At 43.2% G+C, this 15,789-nt stretch overlaps 1 protein-coding gene across 1 annotated transcript in view; it reads left to right on the top strand.

Moving 5' to 3' along the window:
• The window catches only part of LOC138628186 (fatty acyl-CoA reductase 1), a 50,184-nt gene that overhangs the window by 19,100 nt on the left and 15,295 nt on the right, over positions 1-15,789 (top strand). The window contains exon 2 of the mRNA XM_069711078.1: positions 2,791-3,078. Within this exon, the coding sequence (XP_069567179.1) occupies positions 2,791-3,078 (288 nt within the window). The remainder of the gene's footprint in view (positions 1-2,790; positions 3,079-15,789) is intronic.

The raw sequence follows: 15,789 nt of genomic DNA, 5'->3' as shown, positions 1-15,789 counted from the left end.
GGCAGAGAGATTGATAGGTGAGCAGGTCGTCAGGGTGGTTAGATTTTCTCCATTTCCTTTCTGCCGCTCTCATAGTGGCTCTCTCGGCACACACCGAGTCAGACAACCACAGAGCTGGGGAGGACTTGCAGGCCTGTCGTAATGTAAGAGAACAGAGAGAATCAAGAGAGGAAGACAGAGTAGAAAGGAGAGTGGCTGTGGCAGAGTTAGGATGCATGAGGGAGTAAGAGTCAGTTGAAGGCAGGGCAGATAAAACAGAGGAGGCCAGAGAGGAGGAGGGAGAGAGGGAGCGAATGTTGCAACGGACAGGTACAGAGTCTGCTGATGTGGGAGGGTTGTCGGTTTGAGAGAGTGGGAGAGAGTAAGAGATAAAGAAGTGGTCAGAGATGTGAAGTGGAGTTATAGTGAGGTTAGATGTGAAGCAGTTTCTGGTGAAAATATAGTCCAGGTGGTTACCGGCTTTGTGAGTAGGAGGGGAAGGACTGAGTGAGAGAGCAAAGGAAAACAGTAAGAGCAAAAGGTCAGATGACTTCTCAGTCTGGATGTTAAAGTCACCGAGAAATATATACCATTTCAGGTATAATGTTCGAATAAGATGTTATATTTGACTCTGGGAAACTGGGATTAATGTATTTTGACTGTTTTCTGATGTTTTAAGAGATAATTTTCTCCACTGAGCAGATTGATAAATAATTTTAAAAAAGTATCTTTAATTGAAGCCCCGAGTTGTAAAGACATGTTTCTTTTTACTGCTTTTGAGAACCGCAAATACATTTTGGATCACCACCTTCAAGTCGGGGTCGATGCAGAATGTGTATGTTAGGCAAAAAAACGTGTATTTTATGGAGCACATGTCAAAACAAAGTCTCAAAAAGCTACATGTAAAATTACAGATGATAACACATGACAATAAATGCATATTAATAGCAATAACTTAAAAGCTTAAAGAACACCATACAATACTGAGTTAGAAAATAAACAGAAGTAGATCCTCCCAAAAATGAAACAACATAAAGTAAAATCAGGATACTTGATGAAAGTAAGATGACTGAAGAGGATGAATTGTCTGAGATACGAGTCGGACTATAAGTGCCTTTTAAAAGTAATTGAATAAACCTTTAAAATCAATTTTAAAACAAAGTGTAAGTGCTCAAATCTGCTTACTCTAGTTAAAATCCTGCCTGCTGACTTGAATACTTTCTACAGCAGATCTATAGCTTTTCTATCAGGCACGTAAAACGTCTGTTGGAGTAATTCAGCCAGGATGAGATGGTGTGTGTGTGTGTGTGTGTGTGTGTGTGTTCTCGAACGTCCAATCCTAGCCATGCGGTCGGCCACAGATGCACCGAATGTGATCCAATCCGGCAGTGCAGTCGTCACTTGTTCACAGGAACATAAAATATGCTCATTTAAAGGGACGACTGTTGCATCCACTGTTCAGACGGTTGGAGAGCAGGTCATGAACGCCGTGGTCGGAGTCTGTACCAAAGCTAATGACCGGCAGCTGAGCCCTCCGAACGTCAGCCGCAACATCAGCCTCTGTGTGGTGTTTTTGTCGTGATCGGGACCCGACAGGCCGCCTGCCACCGCTGAAGCTGCAGACGCAGCTCCTGATTTATTCCACTGAGTTTGGCCAAATAGCAGACGCGGTCCATTACACCACCACCATTAGAGCGGCAATTGATCCAATTATGCTGCCATTCAACGAGGGGGGCTGGACATTGAGAAAAGCATCAAATCAATGAGACAATGACATGGAAGGCAAGTCTTGGACACTTTGTCTTGTGTCCAAGATAAATACTGGGTTAAAGCAGGCGTGTGACTCATTCTTCATTTTGCCTGCCTTCCTTTTTCTTTTTTCTTTTTTAAAGGACGGACAGATTGTTGTGTAAATGTTGAGACTATTTCGGCATTCCGACAAATAGATCTGTCACCGCGTAAATCGCATGGTACCGGGTTAACAGTCAACACAACCCGCTGAGAAACTCCTCTCCCACACTACGAAGACCTTGTGGAAAGAGATGTTGCGCAACATCACACAAGATTTCACAAACAAAACCACTGGTGACGTCACGCAATATCTTGACAACAAGGTTGACGTGTTCTTGGTGTAGAGATAGAAGACGGTCCACTTGAATGTTATGATATTCAATGAGTTGGGTGTACTGGCTGGGCGATATGGTTAAAAAAATATATATATTTTTATCTATTTTAGTATACAACCTGATGATTACAGATACAGACACCTTGATGTTTTGTTGTACTGTGCATTTCTTCAGTAGTGTAGACTGACAATTCATTGTAAAAAGTAGTTGTGCTTGAAAATATTAAAGTAGTTGCTGCTCTAGTTGCGTTGTAATCTTAACATTTTCACCATGTCTTCTGGAGTTGAGCTTTTGCTGGTTGGAAAAACACAGACATGAGCTGATGTCAGACTGCCCCTGAACATTGCCCCTCTCTCCATCTCATGGAATGAATATTCATATAATTTGCATCCCAGCTGCATGCTTCCTCTGGCACTTTGAAGGTCAGAGCAGAGAGATTACACCCACATACAGAGCCACATTTTTGAGTTTCCTGGAATGCATTATTTCCTGCCAAAACACATCTTAACTGAAGCAATTAAAGGCTGTACTTCGCTGTTCTATTCACAACCCTCCGCCGGTGTGATTCACGGTTCAGATTTGGCTTCTCGCTTCACAACTACTCCCCGACGCTGCATTCAAAGTTTGTGGCTGCCGGTCCTCACAGTCATCTCCTCCCCCCTCCTCTCTTTCTCTCTCTCTGCAGGAGTTTTCTGAAAGCCGGGACCTCGACGGTTTAGGAGAGCAGGCGACAGACGGGCCGACCAGACTGACGGACATCTGCAGCGGCAAGGCGAGAAGCAGCATGGCGTCAATAGCAGAATACTACGCCGGCAAGAACGTGCTGATCACAGGAGCCACGGGCTTCATGGGGAAAGTGCTGGTGGAGAAGCTGCTGAGGTCCTGCCCCGAGGTCAAAGCTCTCTACATCCTGGTCAGACCCAAAGCTGGGCAGTCCATGCAGCAGAGGGTCAGCGACATGATGAAGTGCAAGGTACGAGCCAAGTGAGCATAATGCATTTTCTTTTTTTCTTTCTTTACCATCCACGGGATCGTACCATGATGTACAACTAAATCTACACGAATATGAACAGATTGTATATTTATAGATTATTGAGTTGTGGTTATTTTCAAAAACAAGTGTTGTTGGTAAAATAATCCAACTTCATTCGACATCAAGCAAAAATGATAAATCCGTCATTTTTAAATGTATATTCTGCAAAAGTTTAGCCGCTATAAGTACTTGCACTTGCACCCAGATTTTCAAGGTAATTGGTTGTTCTAAACATCTTGGAGAACTTTCCACAGTTCTTGTGAGTTTAGTCTCAGTTGCTTCTGTATCTTCATATAGTCTCGGTGATATCGATATCAGGGCTCTTTGGGGGTCAAACCGTCTGTTGAAGGACTCCCTGTATCTTCTTGTGGCTGCAGATAAAGTAGTTCGGGGTCATTGTAATTCTGCAGAATGAATCGCACAATCGCCTCTGAGTTTTGCACAGTTTAAAATGATCTTCTATATTGTAGAGCACCAAGAATTGCTCTTCCATGAATAGAGGTGTTGATTAGGTTTGACAATACATTGCATCTCTTTTATTTAATAAAAAGTTGATTTGATGGTATTTTTACATCATGCCAACAACACTTTTGTTCCAACTGCATCTTCAAATTTCCACTATGATTTGCTCCTCCTGATTAGCTTCTTGTCCATAGACGAGGAGTATTTTGAGCCATCCATCATTCCAGAAGTGACACAAACAAGAGGAATTCTTGGAAATGGAAATTAAAAACTTAAATCTGTAACATTAGCCAAATGTATAATGTTGAAGCTGTATTCTGAGGAGTTTCCAAAGTGTAACTTGTTCTGCTATTTAAGATTCTGATTCAGGTGCAGCCACAGTAACAATACATGTTCTGTCATCTTTTCTGTGGTTTTTGGACATGGAAAGTTACAGGTTAATAATGACTAAAAACACTCTTGTACTCCACACTGTGCACTGCTTCTAATGCTTTAAATTTAAAAAAAAAAAATTAAAAAGTGCATGCTGCATGCATGTAATGAGGGAAGCCCTCATGAGGACATCCAGCCAGGTGACACTCAGTGTATGTGGATGGTGCTTATTCAAATCGCCATTCAAAACCATGTTGGCGGTGCAGTTGTATGTTCGCAGAGCAAAAGATATTTGCCTGTGAATTATAGCAGCCAGCCTCTGTTGCCATGGTAGTATGAGCTTAATGACCCCCGACAAGTCCGAGTTCATTGTTTTGAGCTTCAGCAGAGGCGCAGAGTGTCTCGGAGGGAAATCAGGAGTCCGATCAGGAATACTAAAAGGTTAAGTGAACTGGATGTGATCTCATTGAACATGTGTGGTTCTGAGCCAGAGGCGAAGGGGAGATGGTAGATAATGAAGACGGGACAGTGAGGAGGAGGTAGAGTAGACACCAGCGGAGAGAGTAGAGGGTGGGGTAAGGCTGAGAAGGGGAACTCCAAAATATGTGCTGTCAGCTGTATCAGACTGGGCAGCAAAGCATGACTCAACAAAAAAACCCTCCAAACCATGTTGGACTTAATGAGGACCAAAGGTTTGACGTTAGGTGTGTTTTGAGGAGCTCGAGAACAGCTGCTGAGTGCTCGTGCTTCCGCTCTGTCTGGATGTAGTTAGCCTCAATCTGTCAGTCCACCTACAAAATCACACTTTCTCTGTATTCGTCTTTCTCTTTTTGTCTCTCTCTAATAGTATCTATTTTTTTCCTGCTCTCATTGAACCTCGCTGCTGCAGCTCAGCACTGTGATAGCAGCGACGCAGCAATTTGAGAATTTGCGCCTTAATTTAGCCCAGCACTTGTTTTGTGTTGTTTCAGATTTTTTTTTAATTCCCCCATCCTCCTGTCAAGATGAGTGTGATGTCACTCCATGATTCACAGAATACCTCTCGCCATGTAATTAGTTCACTCTGACACAACAGTGCTGCAGAAGTGCCAGTTAACAACACCCGGTAATTTCTACTCTACAGAAATGGAGCGAGTGGGTGGCGCTTTTTCAAATGCACATTCCTCCTCTGCTGTGGTTTTCAGGGAAGAAAAGAATTGGTGGTGATCAAACGGTTTCCCCTCACCTCTATTTGCTTGCATGAGCAGGGTCGTGTCATTTGTATACAGAGAAGCGAGTTAGCTTAATTTATACAGGCTGAATCGGTTATCTGATCTGAAACAAAGACTTTTTAGGATGAGTCATCTGATACTCAATGCAGGGTTTTCCCTACCCTGAATATACTTAACTGCAGCACCAAAGTGTCTCGTCACAGCACAAAAGGCACTCTAGCTTCACTATAAATGTGCTGATTTCTGGTTCTGATTCTCTACCATTGCTGCCTTTTTTTTTTTCCAAGATAAGAGTGACATCATCTGTCATCAACAAATATTCCTCTTTGCTTGAAATATTCACATAAGTTGGATGAGAATTAACAGGGTAATTTTAGCATGATGATGACATCTTAGACTGGATAAGTTAAACTATGTTTGAAGAACCGGGCCAAAAGGTGCTCTCAGCAGCTCCGTGTCACACAACACCATGTGGATGAGTTTTTGCCAATAATAGGCGTTTAACCTACTTCATCTTCACGGATATTTTCACACATTTTATCTTCAGCACTATTTATCCATCAACAATTCTCCTTTTGGCTTTAGCATCACTCATAGTGTCTATCATCAGGTTACTGCTTGATGCTCTGCCAAGTATAAGCTCACTCGTGCTCGGTCCGAATTCAGAAGTGATGTCATTAAATTTCCATGACTGAGCCTCAAGTACTAATTGGTATTCATTAGAGTCCTCGGGTCAGTATTATTCTGTTCAGAATCAGGATAATTCATGAAGGAGAACTGTGGTTTTGTTTCTCAAGTAGACTCTCCTCTCATCCTTCAACCCAGGTCAGTATCTTTCTTCCCACCTGTTGCTAGGTAACGACCAAGAGATCTGTCCCAAGGTGCTTTTCAAAGGATGCAATCAGGGGAGCTGCCCCAAGCAGGAAAAGGACAAACCGATAGGAATCTCATTGTCTCTGTGCATCTCCACTGCTCCAACTTTGACATTTAAGCGCCGTCTGTCTGTGCAGCAGCTACCGTGATTCAATGTTTTCAATGGCTGCAGCTTTGAATGCCCCGTAAGGCACTTGATACTGTAAGTAGGCCTCTGGGTAGAGGGTGCCTCTCTCCTGCTCTGTGGCATGCTTTTTCCTGCCCACGAGCAGGATGTTGAACCCAGCAGAAATCTTTGAGGGCGTGCAGCATCGTCATACTGCAGGAGCAGCTCTGACTGTCAGGGATGGGCTGTAGCGGAGGTGGGAGGTGGAATGCGTCGGGTAGGAAGGGGGATCTTGAGGGATTCAGCTTGTAATGCAGGTCCCCGGAGAGGGTGGTTTAGTCTGCATCACTGGAATGACTTGATTATTGCTTTCGAGGCTGTACAGTGATCAGTGTGGCAGATGGCTCTGAATGATGCTGAATTTTGTGTTTGTGAATCCGGTTCATCTGGAGGCTCTTCAGGAAAAGAGGCAAAATGTTTAGAGCTGAAATCATTAGTTGACTGAGAAGAATAAATCAACTCATTTTTCTGTAATGCGGCTGAATGGTATTAACTCCTCCTGCGCAAAGACCATATTGCAGCATAACATTTTTATTGTAAGTAACTGAAGAAAAAAACGGAACAAATCTGTAAATGAGACAAACCAATGAAAATAATGGTGCTGTGTGTTTTCATTTGAACAATAGTAGGAATATTTACTTAGTACTTTTTAGAAAAATTACCAAAGTTAATAGAAGTTCTTTATGCTCAGAGATTTAAATAGACATTTCTGCCATTAGATTTAAGAATTGACTCATTCAGTGTCAGAACAATCCTTGAAGCCCTTTTTTGTGAAGTTGTCCCTGCTGATCAAAGGGTTAAAACTACATCCCAATGTGAAAACAGCCCTCCCTTGTCCCTGTAATTATAGATGCGATATGGGTTCACAGAGGACGCTTTGCCACTGACACACACGCTGTTGGTGTTCAGTCCTTTACTCGTTATCACACTCTGATCCGATATGACTATATTGTTTTATTGATTTCCCATTTGCCTGTTGAATCCACAGCCAGATGATCTTTCCAACGATATAAATATTCAAGATCCATTGATTCCCGCCGGCCCTGACCAGCAGCTCTGTTTCCACTTGTGGCACTGATGAAATTCCTGCCTGAATTGTGAACGCCAGCTGTCGGCACCTACCATTCACTTCTGAAGAAAGAACAGCCTATTTTCATTCTGCTTCCCACCATTCATACCTGACTCAGCCCTCACAAGATAAATCCTACTGTTAATGTGCACCACCGGGCATGGCAGTGTGTCTAAGGTGTGTCAAGCTCTGTTTAATCAGCAACTGAGGATGAGCGCAAGCACTGTTACTTTGGGCATTTGCTGCGTTGAGTCCTGCCCGGAGACGGGGACTCTGAGCGGAGAGAGTGTGTGGCTGCCAGTCTGGCGCATTGCAAGGCATGCGCTCATCAGCGGTTGCTCGGCATGCGATGCAGCAGGGAAGCAGGCTGCGAGGGGACCAATAGCGCTGCCGCTCCTCCCCAGAGGGAGGCGGCAACAAATTCTTTAGCATATAATTAAGCTGCAAAGTGCCTCCAGTTTATGAAACAAATTATCACATTAAAGGTTGCTGGGGAAGTCGTTAGGGCAGTGCAGACATGCATAGTGAAGACTGTGTTCTTCTGGGGACTCTTGCAGCCTGTTGGAGTTGTTCTTAAGGATACAAGGAGCACACTAACCATTCTAAAGATATTGTAAATATCGATATTGACACCTCACCCTGAATTACTGTGAAGACTTATTTAGAATGAAGTCCTTGGTATGAATGTTAATCAAACAGAATCTGCACTACATGATAGTCACCCTGTGACAAACCCCAGGAGGCGGAAAAAAAAAAAAATACTGGGCCGAATGCGACGCCTTGTTGGACATCAAATGTATATTTTAGTATAATGTGACTGATTGTAAAAAGCAGGGTAATTTGAAGGACCTTTTTTTTTTTTTCTTTTGGCATTTTGGTGTCAAGGATGTTCAATACTGCATGTACAGCTGGAGGAAATCCTGCTTGCTGTCAGAAAAGGAGCAGAGGTGTTGGTAGAGGCACAGCCGAGGGGAAGCTGCTCTCCATATCAGTGATGATCGTAAGATTACAACCCGCAGCTCTGTTTCCGTCAGAAAAAAAACATCTCTGTTTTGTGTTGCCTGAGAGATAAAATAGTTGTCGGTACAATCAACATCATGAAAGTGGTTTACACACTTACTGGTGGGTGGACAGCTAGATGTGTTTGCCACTGTTGCATGTTTGCTGCAGCATAAAAAAAAAAAACATTGCATTACGGCCAACACTTCAGGGCCTGCTAGTCATCCTCATACCACCCAGATGGAGATTTAGCAACTAGAGTCAGACTTCAGTTTTAGAAATGAGGACTTAAATTGTCTTCAAACTGGAAAAAAAAAAAAGATACTTTATTTATTTATTTTTTATTTTTTTTTTTGCCAGGACCAAAAACAACAAAAAAGATTGCATCAGGCAGGCCTTGATACATGACGACTATAATTTGTTAAATAAAAGCTGGTATTCAAATGATGCTATTGAGTCTCCTGTGGCAAGCATAATCAAATATAAGCCTGTGGAATTACCTGTAGCTTACAGAAACAACTCTCATAGTAATTTCAGCATAATGTAGGTCAGTACTATTTAAAGACACCATCAGGATGCTTTGACTTTCTAGTTTCTTTCTCGGGAAAGAACTTGTTTCATCCACCTGTTAATTTCATGTTGTTGTTTTTTTTCTGATACGCTTCCATGAATGAAATTGAACACTTCCTGTTGACTTTTCACATTAAAAGCCAATCAGTAAAAGAGAGGCTGCTTGGATTTTTAATATTAAGTCTGCGGAAAAGTTTCAGTTGCATTCACAGAAATGCAGCCATTCATTGGTTAACATGGTGTTAAACTTTTGAGATATTGAATGAGAGCACAAAGGCCTGCACCACACATTGTAACGTGTATCTAATTTCTGTCTTTGCTCTTGAGGAGTAATAAAATTCTCCTTCTCCCGCTCAACGTGAGATCACTGTCTGAAAGACTGGATTGCTAAGCCAGCTGCATACCGAACGTCGAGTCCAGAAACACCACATTTGCCGTCACCGTAAACCTCTTTACTCCGTACACAACTCGATTGAAAAGATCAATATGAACAATGACAGCCCAGAGCCAGACATGAGAAAACCCTCCATTTTCATTAGTTTGCTTTGATGAGCTGTTTGCTGCAATCCGCGATTAGTCCCCTAAACTCTTTTAAGAAGCTGTCGGATTCAGGCTTGAAAGAATTGGGGAAAAAAAGAAGGGCAGGCATGGTCTCGTTTAGTGGCCCAGTCGTGAAGTACAACGCCATTCGAAGGTGGCATTTACTGTAAGATGAACCAGAGCTCCTCGTCCCACATGCAAAATCAAGTTGAGCTCTACGTCGCCTTTCCCCCGCATTCATTTGAGTTTCTTGGTTTCCTGGAGCATTCCAGTGTACAAGCAAGACTCGCCATTTAAAGGCTAATTAGTCCTGGATCAATGTTTCTAAACCCATTCAGCAGGCAGGTTCAGGCTCTGACCATGAGGGTTTTTTGCTAAGGAATTGAAATGTGTCGCGACACAGGCCGGTTAAATGTGTTTTTATACCGTGGGAGCCTCTGCAAGAGGCAAGGACAGGGATTGATTGAAGATGGGGTAAAGAGGAGTGGAGATGAACCCTTTTTCTTTTTAATATGCTGGCAGCCCTGGAGGGGAGGGGGTTAGTCATGTCTGTCCTTCTTCACAGCTTCCCGTGAGAGTTGCTGCATTTCTGACTTCTCCCTCGGCTTAGCATTTCATCCTTTTGTATGGAGCCTTGTCAATTTGCCAGCGAGGAACCTCACCGGTCTCTGAAAAATAATGATCTCCCTCCTCCATCCCATGTAAAGCCGTTTGTGCTAATGCTCACTGCTGACGCTGCTGGAAGAGTTTTGGTTATTACAATATCCTTTTTGGTAAAACTTTTTTTTTTTTCCCTGCCCTTCTTTTGTCAGTAGCGCAGATCACATCCTATTATTCGACTAATTTAGACTGAGCATACCAGGAAATGGAGGTCAGCGCTGAGGGTACAACCGTTAATTGCTTCTTTCTGACACACTTTGGCAGATCTTCCCTGCCTACTGTACATTTTCCTGGGCCTGTTCATCTCTGATTGGTGGCATCTGGTGTACTCAGCAGGGAAAGGTGCAGACTGAAGCTAAATTTTAGACTGGAAATAAAAAAAGAAAAGGGGAAATTGACTGTTTTTCAAATTGCCAGCTCGTACAGAATTGTCCGAGAACCTATCGAGAAAATGTTTTATGTTCATGCGAGTTTTGGTTTACGGGCAAGATACTGAAGTTTTTACTGACTTGGGCTGCTTTCGATAGATAGATAGATAGATAGATAGATAGATAGATAGATAGATAGATAGATAGATAGATAGATAGATAGATAGATAGATAGATAGATAGATAGATAGATAGATAGATAGATAGATAGATAGATAGATAGATAGATAGATAGATAGATAGATAGATAGATAGATAGATAGATAGATAGATAGATAGATAGATAGATAGATAGATAGAAATAATAGATAGATAGATAGATAGATAGATAGATAGATAGATAGATAGATAGATAGATAGATAGATAGATAGATAGATAGATAGATAGATAGATAGATAGATAGATAGATAGATGAAAGAAATAAAATAACAGTAAAAATATTAAATATAAAAATGCACAGTATATACAATAAAATAGAATAATTAAATTACTTTAATTAATTAAAGTAATGTGGAAAGAGACTGGTGCCCCCCCTTTTTGTCAGTTTTAGAAACTTGCAGAAATCCATCCCCCAGTCCTGATGTACCAAAGATGTGGTAGGAAGGAAGGAAATCTGTTCTTGGTTTGTGAACTGCCATTTTGCAGATCTTTGCCATCTTGCTAGTTTGGAGCGGTTTGGACCCAGAAGTGACCATATTTGGACAAGCTAGGAAGGAGCGAGCGGTGGGTCTGATTGGGAACTCTGGGGACACTAGGCCCCACCCACCTATAACAAAAACCTAACTGCACCACAGGCCTGTGAATCAAACGGACACACCCCCAAAAAGCATAATTTCTAATTAATGATGAGTTTATTTTCAACTGGACTGCCAGAAAACTAATAAGAAGGTGTTAGCGAACAACACTATAAAAACTAGTGGGACAAAATTGATTGACTTTGTATCTCATGAAAGAAGTTGAATGGGCGTCTATGGAGCCAGCCTCTAGTGGTACTCAGTGGTATTGCAGTTTATAGCACTTCTGCGTCGACCTCACTTTTCAACCCAGACGCCAAGTCCACTTTTATACACAGTCAGCGGTCTAGAGTCTCCAGACGGGAGCGCCAGTAATTCAAAGAGGTTATGCTACATCTCAGGTGTGAAGAGCATCATTAGCTCTGCTTCACGCTCCACTACCGTGACCTCACATTGACACCGTAACCTCCTTGGACGAGGCCAAGAAAATTCAAAAGAAAAAAAAAAACATTCTTCACAAGTTTCTCACAACTTTTACACCTCTTCTGCTTTTTCCTTGCTCTTTCTCTCCCGGTCACGCCTTTTGCCCTTGGGAAAGGGCTGCTTGAAGGTGCCTGTGAAAGGACTGGAGCCCAGTTAAAGGGCAGTTGGTGAGAACAGAAGCTGCTTAAATGGCATCTCGGGTTGCCGGGCTGAAAGGAAAGTGCCATTAGTGTTGGGTTTCTGTGAAAGTCCGCAGAGCGGCTGCTTCCAGCAGCCTTGACGGAAGATTTATTGCCCTCGGGGTCTGTTCACTGCTGAGGAAGGACAAATGGTGACCGCATGCACAAGCCACCTCTTAATGTTAAATAAAAGAAAAGGCATGTTATAGTTGACCTTGCTCGTTTAAGGCTGTGACTTTGTTTGACTGACCACGAGATGGACTACTAAAAACACTTGTGGTTCTGCTGCAGGAATGACTACGGTGGTGTTTTTTTTTGTTTTTTGTTTTTTCCTCCCACAGTGTTGCAAACTGGTGAACTATTGTTTTCCTGTACAAGGCAGTTTGCTCACTGACGCTTGTGGGTCGGAGGAGGGTGCAGCGGTACATGCGAGCGGTGGAAGGCTGGCACAAGACCACTTATCATCCAAAGAGCCTTTTTACAAAACAACGCCACAATCCCACAATGCCGTTCTCTGCCTGCGCCCGCAACAAAGAGCTCTCACAAGCCCACATTTGTACGGCCTCATTCACCCTTCTGACCCTGATGCACTTTCTCCACTCTGGGTCTTTATACAATTTAACTTTGCTGATTAAAAAAAAAAAAAGACAACATAATTTTGGCTGAACTGCTAGTCTACTACAATTGTGGTTTGAGTTGTAGTCACAGAACACAAAAAGTTTGTGTTTTCCAAGCGTACAGTAGGTGACGGGATTGTGTCGTATTTCTGTGTGTGATGGCAGGTGCAGATTTGCACAACCCACTGAAGTAAATGACAAAGAGTGAAGCGAGCAGCTGTGAGAGAAATGGGAAGCCTCTCATTCAGAGTTGCACATGCAGCCTCACTTAAGGCAGAAGAGTTTCTAGTTTAGCTTCTGCTTGTTTCTTCTTTTAAACGGAAAATTTCCAACACTTTGCAGATGGAACGCACCAGTAAACTGCAAAATGCTGAACTTCCTATATTTGGTTCGTGCTCGTAATGTTCATGTGATACTGCCGCCACACGTCCAGCATGACTACATCACAGGCAATGATATCAAACACTATACAGGAAAGATGAGATGCAGATAATATTTCTAAGGCTCTTCAGCTGTCAGACACAAAAAGCACGACTGTCACATTAATAGTTTTCACTCTACAACAGTGTTTTGTTGGATTAAGGTATAAATATCAGATCAGGACTTGATTGTCGCCATACATTAATATATTAGATGTTGGACAACAATTACCATCCTTACACAACATAACCCTTTAAACACAGTATGCAGTTTGGTTATCAGAGACTGATGCGTCCCCATTTCCTCGGACCAGTAAAATTAATGTGCATCATATTAAAGGTCGGTAAAATATGTAAATACTGTCTCGAGCGCCATGTTGATGTCACACAGGCTTTGTTAGTGGGGGAGTATTCATTTTATTGGGGAGGGGGGTGTAATTGTTAATTGTTGATAAAATTGTTACTATTACCCCTGAAAGGGGTGGACAAAACAATGGATTAGCTCATCACTCAGGTTGGCTCCTGATTGGCCGCCTTTAAACATTACACCGCCCAATTTGGGGCTCGCGGACCAATTTTGGCCCACACTTTTTGTTTTGGCACTCCGTGGTATTTGACCCCTTATATTTTTTGCCAATAATTTATGCAAAACGATCACATTACTATTAAGGAGATTGAAGAGGAGTCTTGTACTTAATGGGAAATTTTATTTTAGATTTCGAATGTAACTTTGATGTAAAGTATTTGACGTTTTAATCAAATCTAATTTCACATTGTTTTTTGGCTCTTTTTATAGGAAAAAATTGGGTCACCTCTGGCCTAACTTACACACACTTTTACAATTAAGCACAAAGTATAAAAAATAAAAAGTTCCTACACAGTCAAACATCTTTTCTTGTTGCCGCATTGAGGAGCCGCTTCACTCGGCTATTTCTGGTGTTTGGTTCCTAAAGTGGTTTCAGCCTCAGCAGCGGTTACAAACCTCATGACAGTTGCAGTACCAAAGTGATGTGTAGCAGTGAGCGTGTGTTTGTGTACACAAGGGCATTTTGTGGAAAATAGTTTTGGGCGTTTTAAGACGGGTGACGTTGCCGTGCTATTCCCATCCCAGATCCCACATTCACTGTGTGTGTGTTCTGTATACGTCGTCTCATTGTCACCGGGTGATGTGTCCCTGACAGCTGCCGTTGTGTCACACTAGCTCACGACGGGGCACAAGAACTTCAGCGCTATAACAGGCGTTTCCTTTTATTTTCAGTGTAAACCTCCCTCCTCGCCCCACCGTCCACAAAAAGTTGTGGGTGAAGTGACGAGGACTCAAATCTGGCTAGTTTGTTTTTGTTACCAAGCTACGCGCCCTCAAGAGGAAGTTGAACCGAGGTCATTATGTGACATCAACGGCTCTGTGAATCATACAGTAAAGAGGGAACAGTTTGTTCAGTAAAACGCATGCCGGCTTGATATTTTTCAGCGAAAGCCGAACGCACTGAATCTCTTCTTCTGCAGATGCTCTCTGCAGACCGTCAGTCGCTCTTACTGCCAGCTGTTGGCCTTGAGCACAGGGAGGAAAACACTAATATTTTTGCGTTGCATAATAATAACAGTGCTACACTATCATGCAGAAGATATTGCTTGCCGTCCCCTCCCCCAGTTCGACATGGTTGTGGGTTGTGACTTTGCGTGTCGTACGTCAGGGCTGGTGCCTAAGTATGGACAGCGTTGGTGCACGGTATTTGGAGAGGTGGCATTACACAGCAGAAGATTGATGAGGATACAGAACATGAATATAAACAGCTGTTTGAAGCTGTTTAATTCAACATCTGTCCCCTTCAGCAGGAGAGCTCCGCTTACTCGGACAGCTCACACACACACACACACACACACACACACACACACACACACACACACACACACACACACACACACACACGTGCACGCACGCAGCAATTTCATAATAGGCAGCACGCACTTTGATGGCAATCCCTTCACTCCCCCTATTTTTCTTCTTGTTGCCATCCCTTACTGTCCCACTGAAAAATGTCAGCCATGTTGGCGGCAAAGCAGCGCTGCTCCTCGCGGTCTCTCGACGGCAACTGCACAGATGCAATGTGACATCCGGCTCGGCTGCATCTCCTCACGCAACCCGGCGGCACCACGCGCAGTCCTGCAGGGACTCTGCTGCAGCGCTCGGCTCTCCGCCGGGTGTCGGGCAGCAGAGGCTGTGCGAAGACATGAGCTGGTAAATCTAGACGAGAGTTCACATAATCTCCCCGCCGCCCCCCACCCCCACCATGCTGGAATGTCATCCGCAGCCCTCGGTAAGCAAAGCAGCAAGTGTTAACAGGTGGGATAATATCCCACAAGCGGGGCTTTGTGTCTTGCGTCACGTGTTTCATTGTGAATATATTGTGCATGCAAGTTAATTGGGGGTCGAGGGTGTTCAGTGTTGAGGTCAGAGGCTTTGCATGTACAGCCCTGATAGTGTTGTGTATACAACAGGCAGTGTGTTTCTTTTGTAAATGAGGCGATTACTTGTCCTGGCCGACTCGCTGACCTGTGTGTGTGTGTGTGTGTGTTACATTTAAGATGTCTATCAGGAGACAGTCCTCAGTCTGAGTCATTGCACAGACAAAACTTGAAGGTCCACGGCAGCCACACTTCTTCTGTCCCACATATATATATAAAGTAAAAACATGGAGATGTTTCAGATCATAAACAAATCAGGTGGCGATGACGAAACTTAAGAGGTGTATTGGTGATCCCCCCCCCCCCCCGAGGCATTGATGCAAAGTTACACATTTGCTGACTTTAAATCATTTGCATTCCTTTTCATGCTGTTTCAGTGTCTAGCTGCCGACGTTTGGGTCG

The sequence above is a fragment of the Brachyistius frenatus genome, unplaced genomic scaffold (assembly GCF_029030835.1).
Source record: "Brachyistius frenatus isolate BFR_SWC_R1_liver_20210118 unplaced genomic scaffold, ASM2903083v1 Contig_96, whole genome shotgun sequence".
Taxonomy (NCBI): Eukaryota; Metazoa; Chordata; class Actinopteri; family Embiotocidae; genus Brachyistius; species Brachyistius frenatus.
This window is presented reverse-complemented; position numbering and strand designations above follow the sequence as displayed.